General features: G+C 39.5%; 3 protein-coding genes across 8 annotated transcripts; 2 read left to right on the top strand and 1 right to left on the bottom strand.

The window, feature by feature from the left end:
• Nucleotides 1-689: 689 nt before the first annotated feature.
• On the top strand, nt 690-5,204 carry ubfd1 (ubiquitin family domain containing 1). Of its 3 annotated transcripts, XM_035996702.1 has the most exons (8): nt 690-707; nt 908-939; nt 2,317-2,589; nt 2,689-2,897; nt 2,978-3,043; nt 3,195-3,300; nt 3,401-3,483; nt 4,797-5,204. In XM_035996702.1, exons 2-8 carry the CDS (start codon nt 924-926, stop codon nt 4,905-4,907), a joined length of 864 nt encoding a protein of 287 aa, XP_035852595.1. In that variant the 5' UTR covers nt 690-707; nt 908-923; the 3' UTR covers nt 4,908-5,204. The 3 variants fall into 3 exon arrangements, with proteins under 3 accessions (XP_035852595.1, XP_031168110.1, XP_031168111.1); XM_031312250.2 differs by lacking the exon at nt 690-707 and having other exon boundaries at nt 778-939; XM_031312251.2 differs by lacking the exons at nt 690-707; nt 908-939 and adding an exon at nt 1,911-1,933.
• Nucleotides 5,205-6,264: 1,060 nt separating this feature from the next.
• On the top strand, nt 6,265-14,555 carry rmi2 (RecQ mediated genome instability 2). 2 transcript variants are annotated; one of them, XR_004896206.1, is made up of 3 exons: nt 6,265-6,661; nt 8,868-9,167; nt 14,357-14,555. XR_004896206.1 is itself a non-coding variant. In XM_031312252.2 (2 exons), exons 1-2 carry the CDS (start codon nt 6,373-6,375, stop codon nt 9,017-9,019), a joined length of 441 nt encoding a protein of 146 aa, XP_031168112.1. In that variant the 5' UTR covers nt 6,265-6,372; the 3' UTR covers nt 9,020-9,619. The 2 variants fall into 2 exon arrangements, 1 of the variants encoding a protein (XP_031168112.1); XM_031312252.2 differs by lacking the exon at nt 14,357-14,555 and having other exon boundaries at nt 8,868-9,619.
• Nucleotides 10,601-25,272, bottom strand: zc3h7a (zinc finger CCCH-type containing 7A). Of its 3 annotated transcripts, none has more exons than XM_035996700.1 (23): nt 25,077-25,272; nt 23,634-23,733; nt 22,429-22,468; nt 22,022-22,225; nt 18,629-18,787; nt 17,756-17,836; nt 17,450-17,503; nt 17,321-17,360; nt 16,883-17,226; nt 16,551-16,803; nt 16,388-16,422; nt 16,143-16,287; nt 15,909-16,067; nt 15,334-15,539; nt 14,721-14,821; nt 14,402-14,583; nt 14,189-14,262; nt 12,789-12,925; nt 12,569-12,674; nt 12,354-12,462; nt 12,108-12,241; nt 11,407-11,570; nt 10,601-11,310 (listed from the first exon to the last, which is right to left on the bottom strand). In XM_035996700.1, the coding sequence occupies exons 2-23, from the start codon at nt 23,699-23,701 to the stop codon at nt 11,121-11,123; spliced, it is 2,985 nt and encodes a 994-aa protein (XP_035852593.1). In that variant the 5' UTR covers nt 23,702-23,733; nt 25,077-25,272; the 3' UTR covers nt 10,601-11,120. The 3 variants fall into 3 exon arrangements, with proteins under 3 accessions (XP_035852593.1, XP_035852594.1, XP_031168104.2); XM_035996701.1 differs by having other exon boundaries at nt 12,789-12,922; XM_031312244.2 differs by having other exon boundaries at nt 16,388-16,416.
• Nucleotides 25,273-25,576: the final 304 nt, after the last annotated feature.

The raw sequence follows: 25,576 nt of genomic DNA, 5'->3' as shown, positions 1-25,576 counted from the left end.
TCTATTTGTCCCCATTTTTCTGGCACAATTATCAGATTCTTATAATTAAGTGTACAAAAAGAGAGCCAGTTTGTTCTCTAACTATCGCGCATAGCCTACTACATGAATCATATAGGCCTGGGTAAGTGAAACTACTTCTTTAATTATTGTAATGTAAGAAAAAAAAAGTAGCCCTCCAGTGAATTTGAAGTAGGCTTATAAACTGAGGGAAGGGGTTACATTTTATTTTGTCATATAGAGATGGAGATGTTTCGTATAATCCAATAGCTGGCGATAATGCATCATTTTAAATCCCAAACGTCATACAATATGAAGGAAGAAGAAAAACTCAACCAATAGCCATTGAGTAAACTGCCACCTCTCGATTTCTGCTCCATGGATGTATAAAAAAAACTCAGCTCTTGCTGCCACAACAACAAAGACGTTTAGCAAAGCGAGAGGATTAACTACGACTCACTTCCGTGTTTGCCAAAAAAAATCCCGTTTGTTGCTACATTACCATCTATGTACATTACACAGTTCGTGTTTTCAATTCTTATAACGAAAACCTTTGTTTTGCGCCAGACTTAATTGATTTGACCACATTATATTGATACATTATTTGCTTAATCATAAAGACAACTGCATTAGTAAAAAACAACTTTATTTCCACTCTGTCTTCCTGTCCACCGGCTAACTGAAACTACAAATGTTTTAACGTTGTAACGGTAAGTATAGCTATAACGTTACATGTTATGCCATGATTTGTCTTGTTTGCATTGTTGTCACACGTAAATGTGCGCTTGAACCTTAATATTTACAGTCAATGGCTTGAACACGACTTTCGTTGTAGTCGACTTTTGCTTCCTGAATATCAGACTCATCCTGCTCTCTGTAACGGTACTCTCTTTGCCTCAACCTACAACAGATTGTACACAATCATCATGGCGACCCAGGATGGTGGGTATTGAGAAAATACAGCTGTGTTTCTTTCACATCTTTACATTGAACCTAAACACTGTTGATGGGATAACATATGTTTGGAATTTACATGTTAATATATAACGCTATTAATGCAGTGTAATGTAAATGTACGTCTCTCCGTAACGTTATAATTTAACGTTAAACGTTCACCAGTGTTGTAGCTAGCTAACGTCAACGATTGCTAACAGCAGTCATATTTAGCTAGATTTGTGGATGACTCAAGTTAATGTTAGAAGATTTAACCACTGTTTTGTTTTAATTGGTTTACTTTTGCTGTTAAGGAGCTAACTAAATATGGTTAGGTTATGAATTGTAACGACGAAGGAACGATACCAGCAAACAGTTTGTTACGTTAACGTGACCAGTTTAACGTTAACGTTAAGGCCAACCGTCTTAGCTAGCTACAACATACAGTGTTTTGCGAGTAAGTATTTTCATTCAAGAACCATGTCTGTTTTAGGATTAGACGTGGTTCGCTTTTATTTATTCCTTCACTCAACACACAAGTAAGAAATGCTGCTTAGATAAAAATTGTTTTTAAAAAAGTCAGCCATTCATGGAAAGAGCTAGAAAAACGGGGGAGGAAAAAAGCGAAACTAGACTTTATTACATACTTTTAAACAGTTTACTTATAGTTACATTTACATGCGTTAGTTATTGTGTGTGAAGGTATATGGGGAAATGCTTATGAAACAAATACAATTTATTTTTTGCTTCGAAAGAGAACCATGAGAATTGTAATTGTGTTGAATGAGCCATCCAGGTCCAGACACATATTGTCTCCTGATCATTTTAATATTTGTTCGTTAGCCACAGTCATTAAATATTGGCATTTGCTGTGTGAAATAGGATTTCTGCTCTAATGTTTTGTTTCATGAAAGAGTATTCATTGTTAAATATGGCAGTGGACTTGGTTATTATTTCTGACAAGGTGGTCCACCTCCAGTATAAAACGCTGCAGAAAACACTTGTGAGTACCAATATAAGAAATCATTGTATTTCAGTTAAAGGGGTGAATTGATGGAACGTGATGAACTGAAAAGTTGTAGCACACTTTTTGTGTGTGTGTGTGTGTGTGTGTGTGTGTGTGTGTGTCTCTCATTACTTACAGTCCAGCATACATTTCAGTTTCACAATTTAAATTCAACCTTCACTTAATTTGGCTGTATTTTATTGTGATTGCTTAACAAAATAAAAGAACAGATAGGATTCCAAGAAACACAGATATTAGTCTTGTATTTCAGAATATCTGCATCTATGTGGGAAAATGTGGCACATACTATTTTGAGAACTAATAACTTTGCACTGAATTTCATTGAATTGATCCAAATCAATGTTTTCATACTCTTCCAGGAAGTGAAGAAGTCAAAATGGAAACTGAGACAAAGCCAAAAGAAGCCGAGCCACTCTGTGAGGATGCTGAAAAAGTTGACACAGAAACTACGTCATACACAGATACGGGAGACGCCACAACTCAGGACTCTAGTATTAGCAATGGGGACGACGCAGACGGTGAACAGGAGATGGTGGACTTGAAGATTATCTGGAACAAGAATAAATATGATCTGAAAATTCCTGTTGATAACACCGGAGCCCAACTAAAAGAGAGGATCCACTCACTCACTGGTAAGAACACACAGTAGTTCACCTTCAATTCAAAGTGAAAGAAGCTGTCTAGAGTGAAGAGCAAAGCTTAAAAATAAATGCTCTCCTATGTATTCCTAGGTCTTCCACCTGCAATGCAGAAAGTGATGTACAAAGGATTGCTTCCAGAGGACAAGACGCTACGTGAAATAAAGATTACAAATGGTGCAAAAATAATGGTGGTAGGATCTACAATAAATGATGTATTAGCTGTGAATACACCCAAAGAGGCTGTTCAGCAGGAAGTTAAGGCTGAAGAAAACAAGAAAGAGCCTTTATGCAGTCAAAAGGTAAGATTAATGGCATTCTTGCAAAGTAGAGTAACATATGTATGGAGTTTTGTGATATTAACCTGGCACTGTTATTTCAGCAACACAGGAAAGTTTTGGACAAAGGTAAACCAGATGACATAATGCCATCTATTAAAGGAACAAAGGTAAGATCAGACAAGGGAGGTCAGTCCCTGTTTTTGTTTGTCTTGTGTTGACTGCCACAGCAGTTCAAAGCTGTTTTCACAGATGTATGTCAACTATATGATTTTAATACCAGGCACGAAGACTCAATTTTTTTTTTCTTTCCGCTAACAGGAACGATTACCAACAGTGCCGTTATCCGGAATGTTTAACAAGTCCGGAGGAAAAGTTAGACTCACATTCAAACTGGAGCAGGATCAGCTGTGGATCGGAACAAAGGGTAGGATTACAGTCGGCCTTATTTTTTGCTAAATTCATTGCAACACAAAGATACTGACTATTAAAAATGTCTTCATTTTTGTGTGTATTCATCTCTACAGAGAGAACAGAGAAAGTCCCAATGGGCTCCATTAAAAACGTAGTGTCTGAACCCATCGAAGGCCATGAGGACTATCACATGATGGTGAGTGTTCTTGCTGCTACTTGCATGTCAGACTTATCTGTTTTATGAAAAATTGTAATGCCAAATGCTCCGAGGTGGACACAAGCGTGCAGATGGGTCATGTAACTAAGCAAAATAATAAGGTGAGATGTATAGGGAACAGCTAAAGAACAGACTCGATATGTTTGTTGTGGTGTGAAATGTTTAGTTTGGTTATTTTTGTCTATAAAAGGTGTTTTTTTGTGAGTGAATAGTGCACGTTGAGCAGTGTCGCTGTAGTATGTGTGCATCAGAGTGATGGGGCTCGTCGTTGCTGTTACGGGCTCTGCCGTGGAGCGGGAAATGTCAGCGCTTTCTCTAGATTAACCTTTCTCTCTAAAGGAAGCGGTGTCCTTCTTTGTCAGTGAAATGGAAATCCCAGAGATCTCTTTTTAAGAGAACACAATAAAGTGTCATTATAACAGCATAAAGACTATAAGGTTAAGGAGAATGTAGTAAAGCTCAGTGGATGATTCTGTCAGTTGAATAACTCGTGTTTTTGAACTTGATGTTTTGATGAATGGGAGGTAAACAAGACCAGAAAGTCATCTGATAACTTTAAATGTAGTAAAAGCTGACAGTATAACGCTGTGGACGTCATGTCAATGTCAAGTGCATTTAAGCAAAAAGGCTGATCATGAAATTTAAAATGTGAGATCATCTCCATATTTCCTTGCTTCCTTGTTGTTGAGGTTTTCTACCACCTCACACTGACTAAACATATACATTAGAGAGATCGGGCTGTGGAGCCAAATAAAAATGCGTGAGTTTATTCCTGCACAGTTCAGCTGTCTTTCATGGTCACAGTACACACACTGGACCGATACAGTCCAAGTGCAGAATAGTGGAATTACAATGACATTGATTTGTGTTGTAGAATGACATTTGATGCCAGCTATTTGCTCAAAGCATGTTCCTGCATCGCTGAGGAGTTGATAATGTACAGTATGAGGAGGAGTAGATGAAAGAGGAACTTTTCCTCTAAAACGGCAAGCCCATAATTGATATCAATGATCCACCCTGTTTACTTTAACTTTTCAAATTGAAAAGAATGAGGTATGAAGTAATTCATTATTTTTTGCATTTCAGAATGGCTTTTGGAGTGATTAGGTGGGCTGTAATATACTGCAAAGGAATGTGTCTTTTTAATTGGAAGGTGTTATTAGAGGCAGTATATTACACACAGCTATCTGGTCTTTGAATGTTTGATTTGTTTGTATTTACAGTTTTGTTTGTAGAATATGTGAGCATCTGTAAAATCATGCGTGCTTAACATTTTTTTCCCACTTTCGTAGGCTTTTCAGTTGGGTCCAACAGAAGCGTCTCAATATTGGGTCTACTGGGTGCCTGTCCAGTTTGTCGATGCAATCAAAGACACAGTCCTTGGAAAATGGCAGTATTTCTAATGTGCCTCTTTTTTTGAACTGGGATTGAGAGGAGGAGCCAATGAAAATTAAACTGGAGTCAACAGTGAGGCTTAAGGAACTTCTTGGAATTCATTCGAAGGAAACGGACGGATGCCTGTGGACTAATCATATTGTTTTTAGGCTAAAAGTGCACTATGTGGCAGCACATTTCTCAGCCCTGTTGATCATTCAAGGTTTTCAGCAAATCCAAGGGAAAATGATGAAACAATTGTACAGAAATTGCTAACACTTTTCTTCAGTTATTCTTAAAGAAATAAAAATTATTTAATGAAATGAGTGCACTAGAGCATTGATGTTGTCTGTCTGTGTTCAGTGTTGTATCCTCCCAAACATTGTCAACATTTATTTTTTTTATTTACTTTGTTAGAGACCAACATTTTGCACATTTGAACAATGCAGGTCTTCCCAGTCTCTTTGCAAAACAGCTCAAACTCTAGTAGTATGGGGTCTTTGAATGAACAGCAACAGGTCCTCCCACAAATAGTGGATTAGATTGAGGTCTGGACTTGGCCACCCCAGGACTTTAACATTGGCCTTTTAACGGGTTGTTGTTGCCCAAGTAGCAGTTCCCTTGCAGACTGCAGCATATTTTCCTGCAGGGTTTCTCTCTATTTAAAGGGCCTTCCAATCCTGCTGTGATGTGATGTGTGGTGTTTGGCTAATATTAAACATAGCTTTTAGTATGATGAGCAAAGTGCTTTATCTTAGTCTCAGACCATAGAACTGTTTCCATATACCCCACATTAAATTATTTTTTTCAGCAGAACACCTCTAAACTTAGGAAAAGATAATGGCTAAAAAAAAGAAGAAGAAACATATTAAGCATATACACTTTACTATTTCCCTGTTCATTACTGAGGTAAGTAAAAAATCCTGTATCACAAGCTGCAGACTGATGGCAATTAACCAACACATCAGTTAAATATGTTCCTATTTCTCTAAACACATGGAGTAAACTAATTTTAATAAAAATAATTGTATTGAAGTCAAAATCAAATATGAATTCAAAATGTAAAGCTATGGGTTGTAACTGTTGTTATTGTTGAATTTGCATGTCATATATAGCAAAGGTTGAAAAATGATAGATGGAACTGTAGGAAGTGAAAAAAAAACTTGTTTAAAGCCTGACCTTCCTACACTAAAACGGTCAGTGTGTGTGACTCTTAATGCACAACTTATCCAAAAAAAATACTCCTGTATCTTTCACAAAATTATTCTCAAAAAGGAATTGTACAGTGGGAAACTCCACGGTGTATGGTTGACAGTCAGACTGAGAGAATGCTTTTACTCTGAAGGATCATAGACAGGAAGTGAATGTATTGCTTCCGTGGAACACGCCCACAACTTCCAGTATAACATTAGTGGCGGGACCAGAGAGAGACGTCGACGCGGGTAATGTAAACTTTCCCATCCATGGACAACCGTTAAACGGTAGCAGTTGGTAATGTACAAAACGGCGACAACAACCGTAGAGAGGAAACGCCCACCGCCGGTTAAAATATTGTCCGGTCAGCTGAGGACGGCAGAGAGCCGGGGGACAGCCGACATCGGGGATGGGTGTGTTATCAAGCTGGGCAGGGGCCGCTTTCTGCTGGTCTCACTGGTGTGGATGCAGGGAACTGTACTGGAGGTCCAGCTGGACAGAAACACCGTGCTGCTGATGGATGAGACGGGAACCTTTGCTGTTCAAGGCGTCAACAACATCCCCAAAGGGAAACCATGTTTGTCCCAAGGTAAAGTTGGTTTCTGATTTGATCAATAAATCAGATTAAGACAGTTGTATGTTTCATGTGTGTTATATGTGTTTCACTTTTCTACAAAAATACACCAGGCTTAGATTGAGAAAAAAAAAAAATACAAAGGTCACGTCTTCGAATGTAATGTTTTGTCTAACCAACAAAAAAATTCAATTTTTAATAAAACAAAATAGAAATCATTACAAATCAGCTAGAAGCAGAGAATATTTGGCATTGTTTTCTTGAAAAATGACTTGATCATTATCAAAATAGTTGATTATTTTTCTATCCATACCAATTGATTAATCGACTGATGTTGCAGCTCTAAAATACCTTTTTATTATATTAAAAATCTGGATGTGCCTGGTTCTTATGTAAGGATCATGTTTTTTGATTTTTCAAGTGCATTTAACACCATCCAGCCCCTCATACTGAGAGACAAGCTCGTAAGTATAGGGGTGGCCCCCTCCTTGACCACCTGGATAATGGACTACTTAACATCAAGGCTGCAGTTTGTCAAGTTGGGGAAGTGTGTTTCTGGGTGTGCTAGAATGCAGTATGGGGGCTCCACAGGGGACGGTTCTGGCTCCGTTTCTGGTCACTTTGTATACATTTGACTTTAAGTACAACTCTGAGTTCTGCCACATCCAGAAGTACTCGGATGATACGGCCACTGTTGTGGCATGTGTGCGAAGTAGACGGGAGGAGGAGTACAGGGACCTTGTGGAGGACTTCTGTGACTGGAGTAATAGGAACTGCCTCCTGAACACCACCAAGACTAAAGAGATGGTGGTGGATTTTAGGAAGTCAAAGCCAACCTGCCAGCCGGTCTGCATAAAGGGGGAGGCCATTGAGGTTGTGCAGGACCTACAAGTACTTGGGTGTACTTCTGGACAGCAAGCTTGACTGGTCCGCTAATACAGATGCTCTGTATAAAAAGGGGCAGAGCCATCTCTTCTTCCTCAGGAGGCTCAGATCTTTTGACATAAAACATGTGCAGCAAGTCACTTCTTGCTGCACATGTTTTATCAGACTGTGGTGGCGAGTGTCCTGTTTTATGGTGCAGTTTGTTGGGGAGGCAACATGACGGACAAGAACAGCAGATCACTCGACAAGCTGGTCAAAAAGGCAAGCTCAGTGCTGGGCAGAAGACTGGACTCGCTGAGAACTGTAGTAGAGGGGCGTGCATGCAACAAACTGTATGCCATAATAGGTAATGACAACCACCCCCTCTACAACATCCTGGTTGGACAGAGGAGCAGTTACAGTGAGCGACTGCTCTTGCCGCACTGTAGGACAGAGAGGTTCAGGAGATCCTTTGTCCCCACAGACATCAGGCTTTTTAACACCAACTAAACACGCGTGTGTGATGTATGGGAATGTGTGTTTATGTGTGAGCTGCTGGACACTCGAATTTTCCCACGGGGATGAATAAAGTATCTTCTATCTATCTAATCTATCTATCTTTCTGTCTGTCTGTCTATCAATCTATCAATCAATCAATCAACTGACATAATACATATGTTTCTGTGTATAGTGGGCCTGTGTCAAAAACATGGGGTGTCGATAGGAGCTTGAATTCGTCTTTCTTTTTGGCTCAGGGCAAAACACTGTTGATGTAAACGACTTGACTGATTTTCCTCTTTCCAGATCTTGTAAAACGAGATAAATCCAGGTCTAGATAAAAGCTGTACTTGGACCAGTTGAACATGGAGGCTAAAAACTGTATACAATTCTGTAACCAATTTATTTATGAAACCTTGAAAAAAAAAAAAAAAAAAGTGATCTGTCATCCAGAACACATTGGACCTAGATCTGGATTTAGAACGCAGCCATTGTTCATGTTACACCTCCGCTAAACAAGCAAAATCGTCTGCTTTGAGAAAGGTCTGTTAGGCCTCATGGATGGTATAACACTGCAAATTCATAAGCTTAAAATACGACGCATCAGAAGGTTTGTTTAATTGGAATGTTTTTACCTTCCACCACTGCAATTCTGTATGGTTTATCTTACTATTTAGTGTTAGAATCAGATCAATGTCTAAGAATTCTACAGTACACAGAACAGAACAGTAATCTTAAAAACAATGAGTGCACATGAATATCTCTATCTGAAAAACAGCCACGTCTCCCCATATCACCGTCCTTGTTTCCTTGAATCTATTGTCACTGAACAATTGGCCTCCTGCTGCTGTTTTTACAGGCAAATATGTCATGGTGATGGGTGTCATCCAGGCCATCTCCCCGGAGCCAGTCATCCGTGCAGTGAAGATAGCAGACCTCTCTGAGCTCGCCGCGCATCACAGGCAGATGTGGAAGCTGGAGGTGGAGGACCTGCAGCAGGTGCTGGCCTGAATGCAAAACTGTTGGTGCAAACATCGCCTCGCTGGTGGCAGGATGACCTGCTCCTGTCATATCCAGCTGGACCATTCTAGTGATTCTTGACAAATGGAAAAAAAAAAAAACTACCTCACAGGACTGAACAGTGGATTCTGACTGGAAGGTATTATGCAAGGGTGACAAAGACTTAGACATGCGAAAACTGACTTGTATTTTTGCATACAGTATTTACGCAGCGAAGTAAATAAGAGGTTTTTTTTCCACTTGGCTCCTACTCAAGGAGTCTTGTAGAGAAGAAGTGGAGCTGCAGGCCTCGTATTGCCTCTAAAAATGATCTGCTAACACTCGGGGAGAAAAATGACATCCAGATAAGGGGGCATCTTGGATCGTTAACTTAATGTAGGAAGTGTCTTGTCAGATTATACCACTAGCATCATCTGTTATAATTTGGCATTTATTTAGCGTAGATATAAGATGGTTATACAAATATTAAATAAAGATGACTTAGATTTTCAAGTTCTCCACCTACTTTTCTCTACTAAAAACATAATAGATCTTTATGCATACTGTAACAGGATTAACAAATTAAGATTGTTGTTAAAACCAGTTTTTCAAGAACAAAATATTAAACTCCATCTTGATTTCAGCAGAAAAAAACAAATCACATTGCAAAAATGTTATCAAAGTTAATTTCTGCCTGTGACAGACTGTGGTGGAATGTAACAAAGTGAATTTACTCAAGTACAATTGAGTTACTTGTACTGTACTAGAGTATTTCCATTTCATTGTACTTTATACCTACACTTAGGGCTGGGTATCGCTAAAAAATGTTTGATACTGGCACCGATACCAATACTGTGATTTCGATACCGGTTCCTGAACAATACTTTTTTTTGATACCAATTTTATCAAATCCATTTCAACAAAAATAAGTTACATTACACATTATGGCAAAAATCGTATTTTTCAGCACCTACTACGTGAGCCCCGTTTCTGTGCGTAACGTAGCCTTTTCGTGCATGCCTCTACAACGTGTAACGTAAACATTTTTAGATCTTGGTAGAAGCATGCTGCATTCTTATTGGCTCACTGACACAGATTAGATTTACTCCTTAGGTTTTGAAATTTGCTATTGAATGATGAGGCATTTTTAAGTTACTCGATACTAAGGCAATTCGGTCAGTGCCTAAAAAGCATTGAATTCTGTATCTGTACCCAGCCCTACTTACATTTGTGGGAAATGTACTTTTTACTCAAATACAATTGACAGCTGTAGTTACTTTACAAAGATTTTACATACAAAATATGAGCTCATAAAATAGGAACTGTTATAAAATTAGCTTCACCCCCACCAACTACAAGTTAAACACTACTTACGTGTTAATTTATCAGTGAGAAAATTGACATAAAATAACAGTCAGTACTTTATAATTTAAGTACTTTGCTAATCCCTATATCAAGGTGTTCAATACAGGATTTTTACTTGTAATGAATGTCTACAGTTTGGTATTACTATTTTAAATAACCTAGAAGATTGGAATACTTACCGCCACTGGTTACAGATGTGTAAATAATAAAACAGCAGTTTAACACAGATTAAGAAAAGAAGCTTTATTTGGTGTGGTGCCCGTTACACTGGTAACACTATTAGATAAATGGAAAGGGAAAATGACCTATGCTGACCGATTAAAATAAGAGTGTCAACTGAACTCTCAATTTAAGTATTCCATACTTAAAACATATTTAAAGTAAAGGTCATTAACATATACAAACTGCTTATGAGACGAAATTACTTTGTCAACTGTATCTGAACACATCTCTGATCAAGGTTCACACATGCTATTTTCAGCACCATTTTCAGATATTCTAATGAATGGCGCATAGCAAAGCTTACAAGTGTCTCCCACTCATTTAGTTGTTAACAATAACACTTCTGTAGTTCAGATGAGAGTAATCCAGCAGCCAATCAGAGGGCTGGTCCTGAACCCGCTCTTTAAAATCATGCTGTGATCAGGCAGTTTCCTGTGCACCTAGGAGGCCCTCAGGGATCACCTGACTCTAGACTGTTTGAATACTGCATTATTTGCAACTGAGCGTGAATATTGTCATCACATCATTATATAATGTCTTTAAGCAGAAAACTGTATTTTCCAAAGTCATTGTCATTTGGTGCTATAAGATGGTCTTTTCTGGCTTTGGCAAGTTTCATCAAAAGGAATTCCCGGCGCTCCATCCACTCTTTTAGTTCCTGCTCCCCGTGTGCCAGCTTACACAACTCATCCTCTGTGCATGTGCCTTTGAGGAACCTATCAGAATACAAAATGAAAAGGTCAACCATCAAAAACCACTGGACTCCGACTGGTAACCAGAGACATAGTGTGTTCCGTGGCTAATAATCTTACCTCTCACAAACTTTGAAAGTTCCTGTGGGAAACCGATACTGCCAGCAGTTCTGATCATCCTCAGAGTTGAAAACTCTGTCTTTGTGTTTTTCTGAAGTAATATGCTGCTGCCACTGCTTCTCACTGTTGCAGTTTTTACCACAGAGCCAACAGTGATTCCCAGCCTGCAAAAAAACACATGGAGCCATCACATGTAAACAATGACTTATACTTACTACCATCCGTTTGTTAATCATTCAAAGTAGGGCTGGGCGATATGGAGAAAATCAAACATCATGATATTAAGACGATATTGTAGGGTTGACTATTGGTGCTTTCACAATATATTTAAATAATGAGATTTCTGATAAACAATCATCACTAATGTGGATATAATGACTAAGTGAGTAAAGGCAAAACCTAGGGAGAACAGCTTGGAAAGGTCTGGCAAGTTCAGAAAATTGAATTACTTTACTGTTATGCAGCCATTAAAACCAGAAAAAGACAGCACTTGTGCCATATTGCGATATCCAAAATCTAAGACGATGATAGATATATTATTGAGATACTGCCCAGCCCAAATTCAAAGTTGCCGCATCCACAGATTCCAACTACTAAATGAGTAGCTACCACAAAAAAGCAATACACCACCGCGGCTTAGGAGTCTGTGTTTGTCACCAGATAAAAACAGTGGGTCATGTTTGCTGGGCTTTTAAACTCACCACTTCTTCAGCGTAGTCTGTTGGCATGTGGATCTGTTTGCCATTCTCTCTGACAGAGTTATTGGAGGTCTCTTCACCCCAGCCAGGCTTCTGGGACTGCAGCCACTGCTCATAAAGCTGATCCATATCTGGAACTAAACAAGGGGATAAAAACGAGTGATTACCGTTGGTGGATCACACACCAATTACGTTCTACTAATTAATTTCTACCAAGTTAAGAGAGCCCATCTCCTCGACATAACTCACTGTTGTTTTCCTTCATGTAGGTCCAAAGGTCTCTTTCTTCTACACTGTGGGCAAATGTGCAATTCCCAATGTACTGACACTTTTTGCCAGCCGTCACGTGCATGCAAATCTAAAGAAAGGAAAAATAACATGTGGTGACCATTGCAGGAGATTAGTTTGATTCAGAAACACACAGAACAAAACGACCATGGAGCAGAAAAATGTTTGGGACGTACCTCAAATTGAGATGGGATGGGTTTTTTGGTTGGAAGTGGTCTAACTGTCGTCCACTTTTTCCTTTCATGGGAACTTACAAGCACCACACGCCTGTCTTTTGCCCACCTGAGACAGAAAGACAGAGACTGAGTGTGTGGTGATGTTATTGGATGGCACCGGTTCACTTATCAATTCACCTCCGGTCTACAGGTCATGTGTTCAAGACTTAGTAATACTCACGTGTGTCTCGCCTTGGCTGAACAATACTTCTTGTTTTTGTCAGCTTCACTGAGTTGGCCATTTCTCCAACACTGGCCACAAACAAACATCATCTTCAGATTTGGAGGCCCGAACCTCCTCTGTGCACTGGAAAGCTGCTGATGAAATATGAAGGACTGGTTACAATCTTTGTGATTAACACAAAGCAACAGTTTGACAACTAGAGGATTTAGTCAGAATATACACCAATTAACCCTCCTGTTGTCTTCGGGTCAAATTTGACCCGTTTTCAAAGTTTCTATATCAGAACATTTGGGTTTCTTTCAAGCAAATTGCCCAAAAGTAACAGAAGGTTCCATGAAACGCTCTTCACAAGTCAAATTTAGGGATCAGTTCACTACTTTTTATTGAATTTTGGGTGTTTTATTTAATTTGATAGCATTATTTCTGACTCAGTCATCCGTGAGGAGCTCGGAGTAGAGCCGCTGCTCCTTCGCGTCGAAAGGAGCCAGTTGAGGTGGTTCGGGCATCTGGTAAGGATGCCCCCTGGGCGCCTCCCTAGGGAGGTGTTCCAGGCACGTCCAGCTGGGAGGAGGCCTCGGGGAAGACCCAGGACTAGGTGGAGGGATTATATCTCCAACCTGGCCTGGGAACGCCTCGGGATCCCCCAGTCGGAGCTGGTTAATGTGGCTCGGGAAAGGGAAGTTTGGGGTCCCCTGCTGGAGCTGCTACCCCCGCGACCCGTTACCGGATAAGCGGAAGAAGATGATGATGATGATGATGATATTCTGACTTAAGTTTGACAGTCTGATTATCCATTACACCCTCTGATCTTAAATATAAGTCAATAATTCATACTTCCTGCCTTTTTAACTCAAGTTAGATATAATTTCATATAGGCTACAAGAGGTTTATTGACCATAATTTAAAAAAAATGAAAAAATAGCAATAATAAATTGTTGTTAGTGTATACTGGTGGTAGTGGGAAAACGCGCAGAAAATGTTGAAAAATGTTACAAAAATGTTGAGAAAAAAAAAATATTGAAGAGACAAAAAAGTTTTAAAAAAAGCGACAAAATAAGTGACAAAAAAAGTGTTACTTTTAAATTTTGAGCCGGAAGGACAACAAGGGTTAAGTGATTTTGTTTTAACACAGGCAAAATCAAATCCGAGGAAACCGCTTGATAAATGTATATAATCAGACATTTCTACAAATCCCATTAGAAAAACACAAACTACCACTAACAAATGTTTAATGGACAACACTATATTTAATTTAATCAGATGTCAGTGGAAAAATATATATATATTACTGAAGTCAAAGCCAATTGAAGGTAACCTCAGAGCGACAAGAAATTAGGACATGCTAGCAGCAAGCAAACATGAGAAATCAGTGAACAGAGTCCTTGTGTTGGGCTTACCTGGGCTCCCTGCAACGAAGCTGTTGCATTCCAAAACTTCTTCGCCTCTTGGACAATACTTTCATGAGTGATACCTATATGATAAAAAGTAGACAACGGGTAAATAAAATAAATTATATTAAATTCTGCATTGACAAAAGTGTTGTTCTGGAAGAACTGTGTTCCTAGGTACAAAGCCATTCAGCCCTTGGGAGAGTACTTTAAAAAGCTTACCGAGCTCGTGCTGCATCATCCAGACCTTCAGCTCGATGAGGCTGTGGGCGTAGAAGCAGTCGTCCTCTCTCACGCAGCCGTAGCGCACTTCATGGCGACAAAGATCCAGCTGGCACTGAGGACTCAACGGTCTGATTTTGGAATAACGGACTGTGTTCTCCTTCAAAATGTGGACCAGGCACCTAAGAGACACACAATGTCCACACGTTTAGTTTATCCTGCTCTTATTCCCTCATGTATTTGCACAAGGTCTTGTGTGCTTTGGTAGATAACTTATACACTATAAATTCATAAGCTAAATGATGGTGAAATGACTTACTTATGATCCTCAAAGTCATGCTTGGTCACTGGATGAGAGCAAAGTGATGAGTCATCTTTGTTGGTTTTGCTGATTATTCTGGGTTTATGGTCAAAGCACACCTGCAAATTGAAGGTTTTTAATATTCTATAAAAACAGCAGATTTACTACAGCAATTACATTTGCTGCAAAATAAGAATATTCCATCAAATATCACTCTAAAACTAACAATAGATCAAAGTATACCAGCTACTAATGAGCAAGAAAGCAAGAAACAACAACAGAAGCAAACAATTAAGCTCCAATGAAAAGCACAGCATTGCATTCATTACTTTAACATTTTTGTATTTATTGGCCTTATATTTCAATTTTGCTCTGGGTAAAGTGAAAGCAGTGACTATAAATGTACATATGTATAAATGAAAGAAACATCTTTGGAGGTAAATATCCATTTACAATGAGAAGCATATTTTTTTCTTCTCACACTGGAATAAAAAAAAAAACAATGCTGCCAATGGGCGTCATTGACAAAATCAGGTTCCAGCCGCGGCAGCGCTATACAGTTATTGTTATAAATTAAATGCACACCACAACACTCTGAGGTCATTAGTTTTGAAATTAAATCAATACTCACTCCACAGAGAAACATGAATATCCCATGATGCTCCTGTAAGATCTTGGGGACAGTCAACCTGATGTTGGAGTTGGGCCCATAAGGATCGAAGAGTAGCTCTCTGGAGATAAACCCTTTCCGCTCCAGAGTCCAAACATCAATCTCTTCCTGGCAATATGCAAATGTGCAGTGGCCAGGGTACAGGCACTCTTTTCCAATAGCCACCTCTGAAACAGCACATGTAACATTTTAGTATCAGCAGTTATCCACACACGACTTGTGTGTGCAACAGCCAAGTGTAAAAAGTACCACAAACTAAGTGACAGCAGCTGTGCAAATGCTCCTCGAATAATGTGAATATTTACGTGTATGCCTAACACATAAGGTTAGGTAGGGAAATATAAACAAAGAGGAAGTCATGGGGAAAATGTAGCCATGCTTAGGGGACTATTATATTTTTTTAACCAATAATCTGTATTACAAAAAAAATGCCATTTTTTTTTTCTCCAGGAAAATCAAACTAATGGGTAAGTAAAAAGTAATATAAAAAGGCAAAAGCAGGAAAGCGAGGAAATTTACAGATATATAAAGGTTACCTTTGCAAATGTAATAAGGTCCAACATATTGGGTTTTTGTTGGTCTGGGCCGAATGAGCTTCCACGATTTGTCTGGTGAATGTTTGATTCTGCCAAGTAAAGCGTCCTTTCTGCATTTATGCTCTTCTGTATGAAGTGTGTAATCCAACACACCGGGCCCTGTGGATATAAAAATAGATAAATACACAGACACACACAGACACACAGACACACACACACACGAACATTCCTCACCAGTTTTAATGTAGCAGGCCGAGCACGCTTGTTTGAATTCATGTGTTTCAGCTAAGGGGTTCTTTGCTAAGTCTACAGCAGCAGGAAGACCCTTCACTTCAGGCATACCCACAGCCATTCCCATTGGGGTTTCATTATTGTTCAGCTGGTTAAAAAAAAAAAAAAAAAATATGACATATGAATTATGACAAAGTAAAAGCCTGTAACAATATCTAGGCTGGCAATAATAAACACAAAACAATTACCTGTGGAATGAATGTATTCTGAGCATAATCTGTCACTTTAACAGAGGGGAGAAAAAGAGTAATGTATTGGTCAGCTGATATTTATGTACTGATACTGATCAACTCTTATTTGAAACAAAGTAAAGCCCTGTGATTAAGCAGGCCAGGTAACAAAGTAGCCTACCTGTTTTATAGTCGTTCATGGTGAGACTATCCAGGGAGTCCAGTGGTGGGGGGAGGGCGTCAAAAGTGTCTATACCAAAATACGTACTTGACCCCGACTTGTGATACAGCGGGGGCAGAGTTACGGTGCACTGCTGGGTACTGCTGTGGAGAAATGAGTTGATGTGAGATGGCATCAGGAATGAACTCGACATGGAACTGCCCGAGGCAATACTGGTTGGCAGAGGGAGAGGCCCCTTCATTGTGGGTATAACCTGAAGGAAGAGACAAACAAGAGTCACACTTGAGCTCAGATCTCGACACATTGTCACATCGCCGTATCCGTTCACTAACCATGGCTGACTCCGGGCCAGCTTGGTCCAGTAGATCATCTAGGTCGTCCCCAATGATGTCTGCGTCAAAATCTTGACTCGTTTCAAGCATCATACAAGGCTTGCTGGTTCTGCACCCATTAACAAATGTGGGCACGGGAAGGGGGACCGACGTGGATACAGATACAGGCTTGGGAACGGACTCGAAGCCTGGCGGCTCAGACAGGGACACCGACGAGATACTGTTTTTGGGAAGAAGTTCATCCACCACTGCTTCATTTAGAGCCGGGTGCACTGCCACTGGAGCTTGGCTTGGAGCTGGGGCAAGAGCCAAAACACTGCTATCCTGGGTTAGCTGAGGCACTTCTAAAAACACATCAGGCAGAAAATATGAGGAGCCATTTTTTATTTCTTACCCTTTAAATTGACAAATCAAAGCTGTATTAAGCCTTAAACTTACCAATTTCTATATCTTCAACTGAAGGCGAGCCATGGGAAAACTGAATGCAGAAGAAATGTATTAAACAATGTATTATAGGTGAGTATAGATATATATTTTGTCATATACATTTTAGATCGTTATGATTACCTTGTCACATGACGCATCCTGATAATTTGATCCTCGCAAAACATTCAAGGCAGGCTGTTAAAACGGAATTAGCTTCATTAAATCATGACTGTTCTTTTTATAGCAGGACAGCCCTCGATGTATGTGCAAAAACGGTCAAAATTTTCCGAAAGCCATAAATCTGAGGAGTCAGACTATAAAATATATAAAAAAAGAAAAAACGGGGGGGGGGGGAACTTCCAACTCACTTTATACGGTTGTCAATTTTTTTTCAGTAAATAAGCCAAGTCTCTTGATGGTATGAGACGGTTCCTCAGACACACGTACCTTACTCCTTACATAAGCTTTACGGATTTTCAATCCCAAAATTTTGGCAAGGTCCTGAGTCAGCTGTGTGACACTGGTATCCTGGGGAAACAATACAAATTGACAGTGTTTATTCAAACACAATCACTGCCTTTAATCATTGTTCATTTTCATTAACGGATTATTTTCTGCTTTCCTTAATATATTGCAATACATCTGCAAGGATTTTATTTTTTTTTATTTTATTTTTCACAGACGTATTTTTGTGAAACTTGCTTTTATGAATCAAGACTCCGGTTATTGTGCATGCATTTCAGCAACCTTTTAAAAAGGTGCAACACACCCCTAAAGTGCGGTTGTTGGTTGCCTTTGAAACGGCAGTATTTTATCATATTGGAGATGAAGAGAGGTCGTCTAAGTTGTCATTCCTGCAACAACATATCCAGGATGATACTCCTCTCCATATATAGTATCATAAAGTGTGCATATATAGTATAATTCAGTGTGTGTTTTTGTAAAAAAAAAAGGTAATATATTTGTATTGGCCAGTGCAACAGCAGAAAAGTCTCTTAAACCTTAAATTAAATGTGGCTGCTTATTACACTGAAGTTGGACTGACATCAGTTTTACTTAAATTTGCCTGAAAATGTCTCAATTTAAACTAAAGATAGCGCACTAACAATCACACAAATATGAACACTCACACAACAATGAACTGAGTGTCAGGCAACACGCCAGAAACATCAAGACTCCACTGGGCGTGCTGTTCCTTCAGGCAGCCTGGTCAGCATTTCAATTTGCTTAATTTTTGTCAAATTTGCAGAGACATAAAAGTGAGTGGATCTCCTGCACATGTGGATAGTCAACATACAACACGCAGATGTTACACCTTACCTGAGGCACTGCTAGAGAGCATTTGGCAACAGCCTCATAGGCCTCTTGATGTCTCCCCATCTCCTTCAAGGATTTAGCTTTTCTGTACAGCGCTTTGTAGTTCCCCTCGTTCAACTGGAGAGCCTTTTCACAGTCTTCTAATGCTTGGTCATACAGTCCCTAAAAACAAGATATGTCCCACAGTTAGGAAAGCCATACTTAACCATTGTGTTGTAGTGAACAGAGAACATAGAAACCGCAGTTTGATCATAAATTGACTTCATGTGTTCAGTGAGTTGAGTCAGGTATGGGTGTGTTTTCCCTGAAGAAAGTATGTTAAGAGTGTTTCTTGTATTGCCATGTAACATGACGAACACCGACATGAAAGAGGAACTGAATTTTGCTGTGAAAGCATCAATCATTCCCAAATGGGGATTTTCTAAGTGGATCCTGAGTTTCTCAACTGATTTTTAGATTTCTGAAGAACAGCGTTCAAAGTGAAATATGCCGGTGGCTTGGTCATATGACGGCAAAAGATACAGAATTCATCACGAGAACATATGTCATGGTATGTTGTTTTTTTTGAGACCTGTAGAGTATGCTGTCATTCACCACCTTTGATTCAATGATTTACAGTACTTCACATGACACTATTTCCTGTTCTGTCTAGAAATGAAGTCTAGCAGAACGTGTAAGGCGTCACTGTGCATCCCATGATATTGAATTTTATTATACTACAGGTATCATGAGTGTAGTACAAGTCATTTCGTTGTGCATGCAACTCACACCCTTCAGGTGGATCATTATTTGACGCATTCATAAATAACATCAATTCATCAAACCTTATTGATGCAGTTTTTTAATGATCCAGTTTTGTATGACAACCAAATTATTGTGCACCTCAAGGGACCTCAAAGCATCTCATCATGTTGTCAAACTAGGGTTATTGCAACCGATTTCAGATTACAATCCTAAATTCTATGTAATAGAATGTGTGTGTGTGTGTGTGTGTGTGTGTGTGTGTGTGTGTAACATGCTGGGACACACAAGGTCGTAGAGTACATGTAGAACAGGTTGGCTATGTTGTGAAAAAATAGAGTATCCATCACTACTGTAAAAAATTCCCTACCGACCCATGACCTCAACTGACAACCAACCGGAACCAAACACATTATTTTTTATGCCTAGCAACAATTTGTTTTATTTTAAAATATTATTTTGAAATTTTGGGAAGTGTATTTGCTTTCTTCACCAGAGTTGGATGAAAAGATTGTATGTCTTTGTCATGGAGTCTTGTCACCATGGGGTTGCCAGGCAACCAGCGAAACTCCAGGAAATGACTGCGCCCGGCCGCATTATGTTCCCGTTCAATGAAGTTGCCCGCACTCAGCACAAACATTAATTAAAAGGAGGTCAGCCCTACCCCACTAGTTAAAAACTAAAATATGCCTCATGCACCTTCCCTGCCATTCTCTCCACAACCTCTGAAGTATTGTCTTGTGCTTTCATATGAACAGTTAGCAAGCTAACTAGCTAATGCTGGTGAAGAAAAGATCCTCTTTTTGGTCTTATTATGATGCTAAGTGTGTGAAATGAAGTAAAACAAATACATTTTTAACCAAAAATGTGATGGTCCTATTTAGAGGGCGACCGATAGTGGATTTTACCGATACCGATAGCTAGGTTGGGCCGTATTTGCCGATAACCGATTAATCGACCGATAGTATTTATAACATACTGTTGACAAAATACATACATTGTTTCAAAAAAAGTCCAGACGCTTTTGCCAATAATCAAAATAATAATGTCATATTTATTGATATTACACCCACAGCAATGCTACACAAGCATGTGTGTTGTCTTAAACAGTTCTCCTACATATTTGGAGTCATCCAGTGCAAAAATAAACATAATGAGCATTATAATTCATATAAAGGACAAACAATCTCAAAACAGTGACGCCATTCTTCTCTGTAGAACGGTAACAGACGATCTCTGACCTGGAGGGATCTATCTTTCCCACTTTATACTATATATATATATATATATATATATATATATATATTTGTTCTCGCTTGGATGCCCATATAAGGCGTAATGTGTGACGGACCTGCCTTCCCATTGGTTGAAAACATAAACAAAGGCATCATGGGAGATCCCCTTGTCGGTAGCACCTACTGTCTATGGGTAGCACGGAGTTAGCGGCAGAAATGACCGAAAATGCTTTAAAGTGCCCATATTATGAAAAAAATCACTTTTTCTGGGATTTGGGGTGTTATGTTGTGTCTCTGGTGCTTCCACACACATACAAACTTTGAAAAAAATCCACCCATGCTGTTTAGAGTGAGATACAGTTTCTGAATGTGTCCTGCCTTCAGTCTCTGGGTGAGCTGTTCAAAATCGGCACGGCTTGTGACGTCACAAGCCGAAACGAGCAGGCTAACCGCAACCATTAGCTCGTAGCGTTAGCATGCTAACGCTAGCATGCTACCTCGTTCTCAATAGCAAAGCACTGCTACAACACACACAAGTTCACCATAATCTACAAAAGAACTACTTACATGTGCGCCCTCATTTAGAAGTCTCCCAGCTAATCCTGCCTTGTAACTGACCAAAGTTGTAGAAACAGCCTTTCTTTTACTGTCTATGGAGCTAGCTAGCTGACATGATCTACATCTGAGCTACTGGGCATGTGCAGTGCAATCAAAGATAGTACAGAAGAAGAAGAAGAAAAGAGGTCTCACTCTGTAGCTAAAACAGAGACCAGCTGAAAAGAGGATCTGCAGCAGTGAGAGAGAGCACTGCAGTACAACACAAATATGGTGTTTTTTGAAAATTAAACCATGTAAACCTATTCTGGTACAACCTTAAAATACAATTATGAACCTGAAAATGAGCATAATATGGCTGCTTTAAATGAGCATCTGATGTCAGCCTTCTCCGCACAGCATGTGCTCTCCGTGCAGCGCGCAGTAACACGTGTCGAAAAGAAACAACACGAGGCATCAGTGATAGTTTTTATTTCGCCTCTAGAGGCCGCTATTGTAATGCATGATGCCAGGAGACCCTTCTCAGCTCTCGTGTACTGTGTAATGAATGACAGCGCGCGCTTCTCAGCCGCTCCAGCAACGGACGCAACCATCGGTATGGATTTTTGCCGATAACGATAGTTCCACCAATCAACTATCGGTGCCGATTAATCGGCAAAACCGATGAATCGGTCGACCTCTAGTCCTATTAATACATAGCAAACTATTACATGAGACCAAAACTGCTTGTTGTATTTTGGACTTTAATTGTACTATTTAAATGTAGAAAAAAAACTATTTGGTAGAGTCAAAGTGTAAGGCACTTCAAAGTGATTGTGATGGAAACTGAAGCGAAACTCAAGTGTGATGGTCACCACCTACTTACCGGAACAATGTTTAGGTACGCGGCAGCTCGATTTGCATACAGCTTTTCCAGTAATCGTGTTGGAACACAAATATCTTCCGAGTCAGCATACTCCGCTATACTCAAGGCTTCGGTGTACATCTCGATGGATTTTGTCCACTCCCCTTCTTTAAACACATCATTTCCTTCTCCAAAAAGATTCCACACGAGATCCTTAATGAACACCTGAAATATTCAGAGAACCAGATCAGTACAAAATATACATAGTTTCATTCAGGCCCCGTTATTTATATTTTTAGTTTTTTGGGGGGGGTATGGGGGGAATCACAAGTTGCCTTTCATGTGAGCCTGTCATTATCCCTAAATCAGTTCAGCTCTATACAAATGTTTATACAAAATGGCAGTGTATCAAAATTTACAGAGCTTACCTCATACTGCTCTTGACTTCCAGGAAATGGAAGGGTTGATCTAAAAGCAAAAAGGGAGTTCACGTTACAAACCTTTAAAGTGTCAAGAAGAACATACATTGGAGCGAGAAGTAACCGTGGTGGTTAGAGTTCAATTGTATTCAGAGCTCATAATGTTTCATTCAGTACAAAGTAGGACTGCAAGTAACGTTTAATTAATCATTTGGTCATCCTTTACATCTTATTCTTCAAGTAAACAAGGCTGTATATACTCTAGATCTCTCAACATGGTTCAAAGACATTGATACAGATCTGTCACGATTTTTGTACAAGGGTACAATAATACACATCTGCATGCTGACACAGAACTAAAGGTACTGCCGAGATTAATATCAGCAACAGTTCTTAATCATTTTGTGCATTGTAAAGTTGGGCAGATTAATTGTTTCACTTGAAACTAGCTATATAAATAAAAGGCTGTGTAATTAAATGTCATGGAGCATTTTGCAATAATCATTGGGAGGTTATTTGGTTATGCTGCTTTCCAGGTCAGCTGCTGTCTGAAATGTAAAGGTGTCTTTCCTCTTTCTGCGTAGCAGTCTCAGACAACTTAACACATCGTGACATTAATTAAGATTCAAGTTTGACTGCACAGCGATGACGAGCAGAGTAGTATTTTAAGTATCACTTTTGTTTTACAAATCAAAGGCTTTGCCAGATTAGACAAAAGGCAACACTGCGCTGCCTGGCGTCGCTCTAAAAACAATATGGGCATACTGCGAGTCTGCCTGATGCATGAATACAAAGCTCAAATCAGGAGAACATCCAACATTAATAACAAAACTAACGTGAAGCCAGTAATCAGCTGTCACACTGACACCCAGCTGATCTGAACAACAATGCATAAAGGCAAAGCTGACAAATCATTGTTGCATCATGCAGTCTACAGAGGTACCCACACTTTTTCATTTAAAAAGGACCCGCAAACACAGGCAGACGAGTACTTGTAGCTGGTAAGAGTCTTCATCTGGTTATCCTCTGCAATATTTCCAAGATAGGATGACAAAAAAAGACTAGTGGGCATGGCAACATCAGGAAGTGTCAAACAAAGGATCAGAACAGTCATTACACACGTCTGCTTAGTTATTAGGCCTTGAGGTATTATATTAGTAAAATTCAGTTACGCTCCGACTTTAACAACTAGTGATCTAAACCATGACACTTACTGGATGAACTGTAGGCCTTTCTGAATCTCCTGCCAGCGACTCCTTCTGTCCTGACATGCTCCAGACATGTTTGTATTAATATCCACTCCTCTGTCAGCACCTGAAATTATAGGATACATACATTATATTATCTGGTAAAAGTCACTGGCAAAAAAACAGCAACAAGACAATATAAAAGCACTCCTTGCTTATCATAAATCACCATCAGCCGGTTGTCCAACTGGTTTACTCACACAGTTAAATACGCTCTGTGTTCACAGGCATTATATTACTGAAAGGCATATTGCTTTCAATGTTTATAGCTTCCGCATTTATCGTAGTAATGACGACACACGTATAGTTCCGGAAATCAAAGCTAACAAACATTTTTGTTAGCTTTTGTTAGCTTGCGAGCTGATAACGTTACCAAAACAGCTCAGTTTAATCAACATTGAACTGAAAAACTGTGGACGATAAAAGGTAAATTTGCTGGCCCGGGAAAACTGTTTAAACATAGCATCTGAAAGCAAGAGGTCCATTATCGGACATCATTTCGACAGCACTGACTAATATTTCAGCTTTCAAACAAATGCAAGTGTTTCACATGATAGGAATATAGGCCTAAAACATGTAGCTTGGATGTCCAGAATAGTTTGTATTGGAGCATATGACGTTATTGTCAAGACATTCATCGTGTTATTAACATGGTTTAGATACGAAGATTTGCTGTCACCTCGCATAATACCGCCAACCTGTCAACCCTGTCCAATCATAGCTAATATACATTATGCTTTTTTAACTTTACGTTTCTTCTAAACTAGTTGCTAATCAAATAAGCATACGTGTTACAGGAAGAGACAGGAAGCTGGTAAAAGGCTTTAGAAGGGTGCTCCTGTCCTGTTTCGGTCAGCAAGGCCAAAATTCACTTTATTCTAGGAACATGTTAGTGTATAGAAGCGTTCATTGCTTAACAATCATGTCTATTTCAAGACGACGGGTCCACTGTGGAGAAAGACATCATTTAGAGTCAAGTTTTCACGAGTGATGAAGCACCTCGTACAGGGGTTGTCCGATATTGGACGCATGGCATTTAGCGCACGTGTGTTACCAGCGGTCGAGGAACCGCCGAGAGTAGACTTGTAGTTAGCAATCATCATCTGCTAGCAAAGGATAGCAATGTGTAGCCTACATAGTTTAAGCGCTGCCAACAAATCTGAACCGATTAAACACAACAGTGTTCTCCGGTGCTGGAAACACACCGGCCTAACCAGCTAACGTTACATGGCGTTACCAGACTAAGTTTCTAGGAAGTACACTGAACCTAACAAAGCATAGGCATGCCCAAGTTGAACTAACGTTAGTTCCCCAACGCAAACAATAGCGAGCAGTTAGATGTTTAGCTCCCGCCTGAGACCTGGTAAATATCACATGAATTAACCAACAATGCCTGCTGTTCCTACTTACATGAATGGATCTTTATTCCAAACAACCCTTATGTCGGTTATCTAAAAGAAGGGAAAGTGATTTCTCGTTCTAGCTAAAATAACTTGGCTAGACGTGCTGTATCGCTGAAGGCCGCCCTTTGCTTCTTCTTCTTCTACTTTGACTCGAGGTAGAGCGAACATCGACACCAGCGCAGTGCCTCCCCCCGGCTGACAGTGGAAGGACACGGCAATATTTCACATAGAAAATAGCAATGCAACTTCAACAAGCATGGATCAATAAACCAATAAATACATCATAATATTAATAATAATTTAATAATAAATATCATAATACATGACATGGATATATAAATCACACATTAAATTAATTACAAAGCTGTTGTTTTTTTATACATTTAAGTTATTTGTTACATTTCATATGCTATTATATAATGTGGATAATTTCCTTGTGGGTAATAACTCACTGACTACTGTTTGGATGTGTGGATCAAATGTCTTTGTCAGCCCCATTATCTGCAA

This window comes from Sander lucioperca, chromosome 21 (assembly GCF_008315115.2).
Source record: "Sander lucioperca isolate FBNREF2018 chromosome 21, SLUC_FBN_1.2, whole genome shotgun sequence".
Classification (NCBI taxonomy): Eukaryota; Metazoa; Chordata; class Actinopteri; order Perciformes; family Percidae; genus Sander; species Sander lucioperca.
The sequence above is the reverse complement of the archived record's forward strand: the minus strand, read 5'-3'. Positions and strand labels throughout refer to the sequence as shown.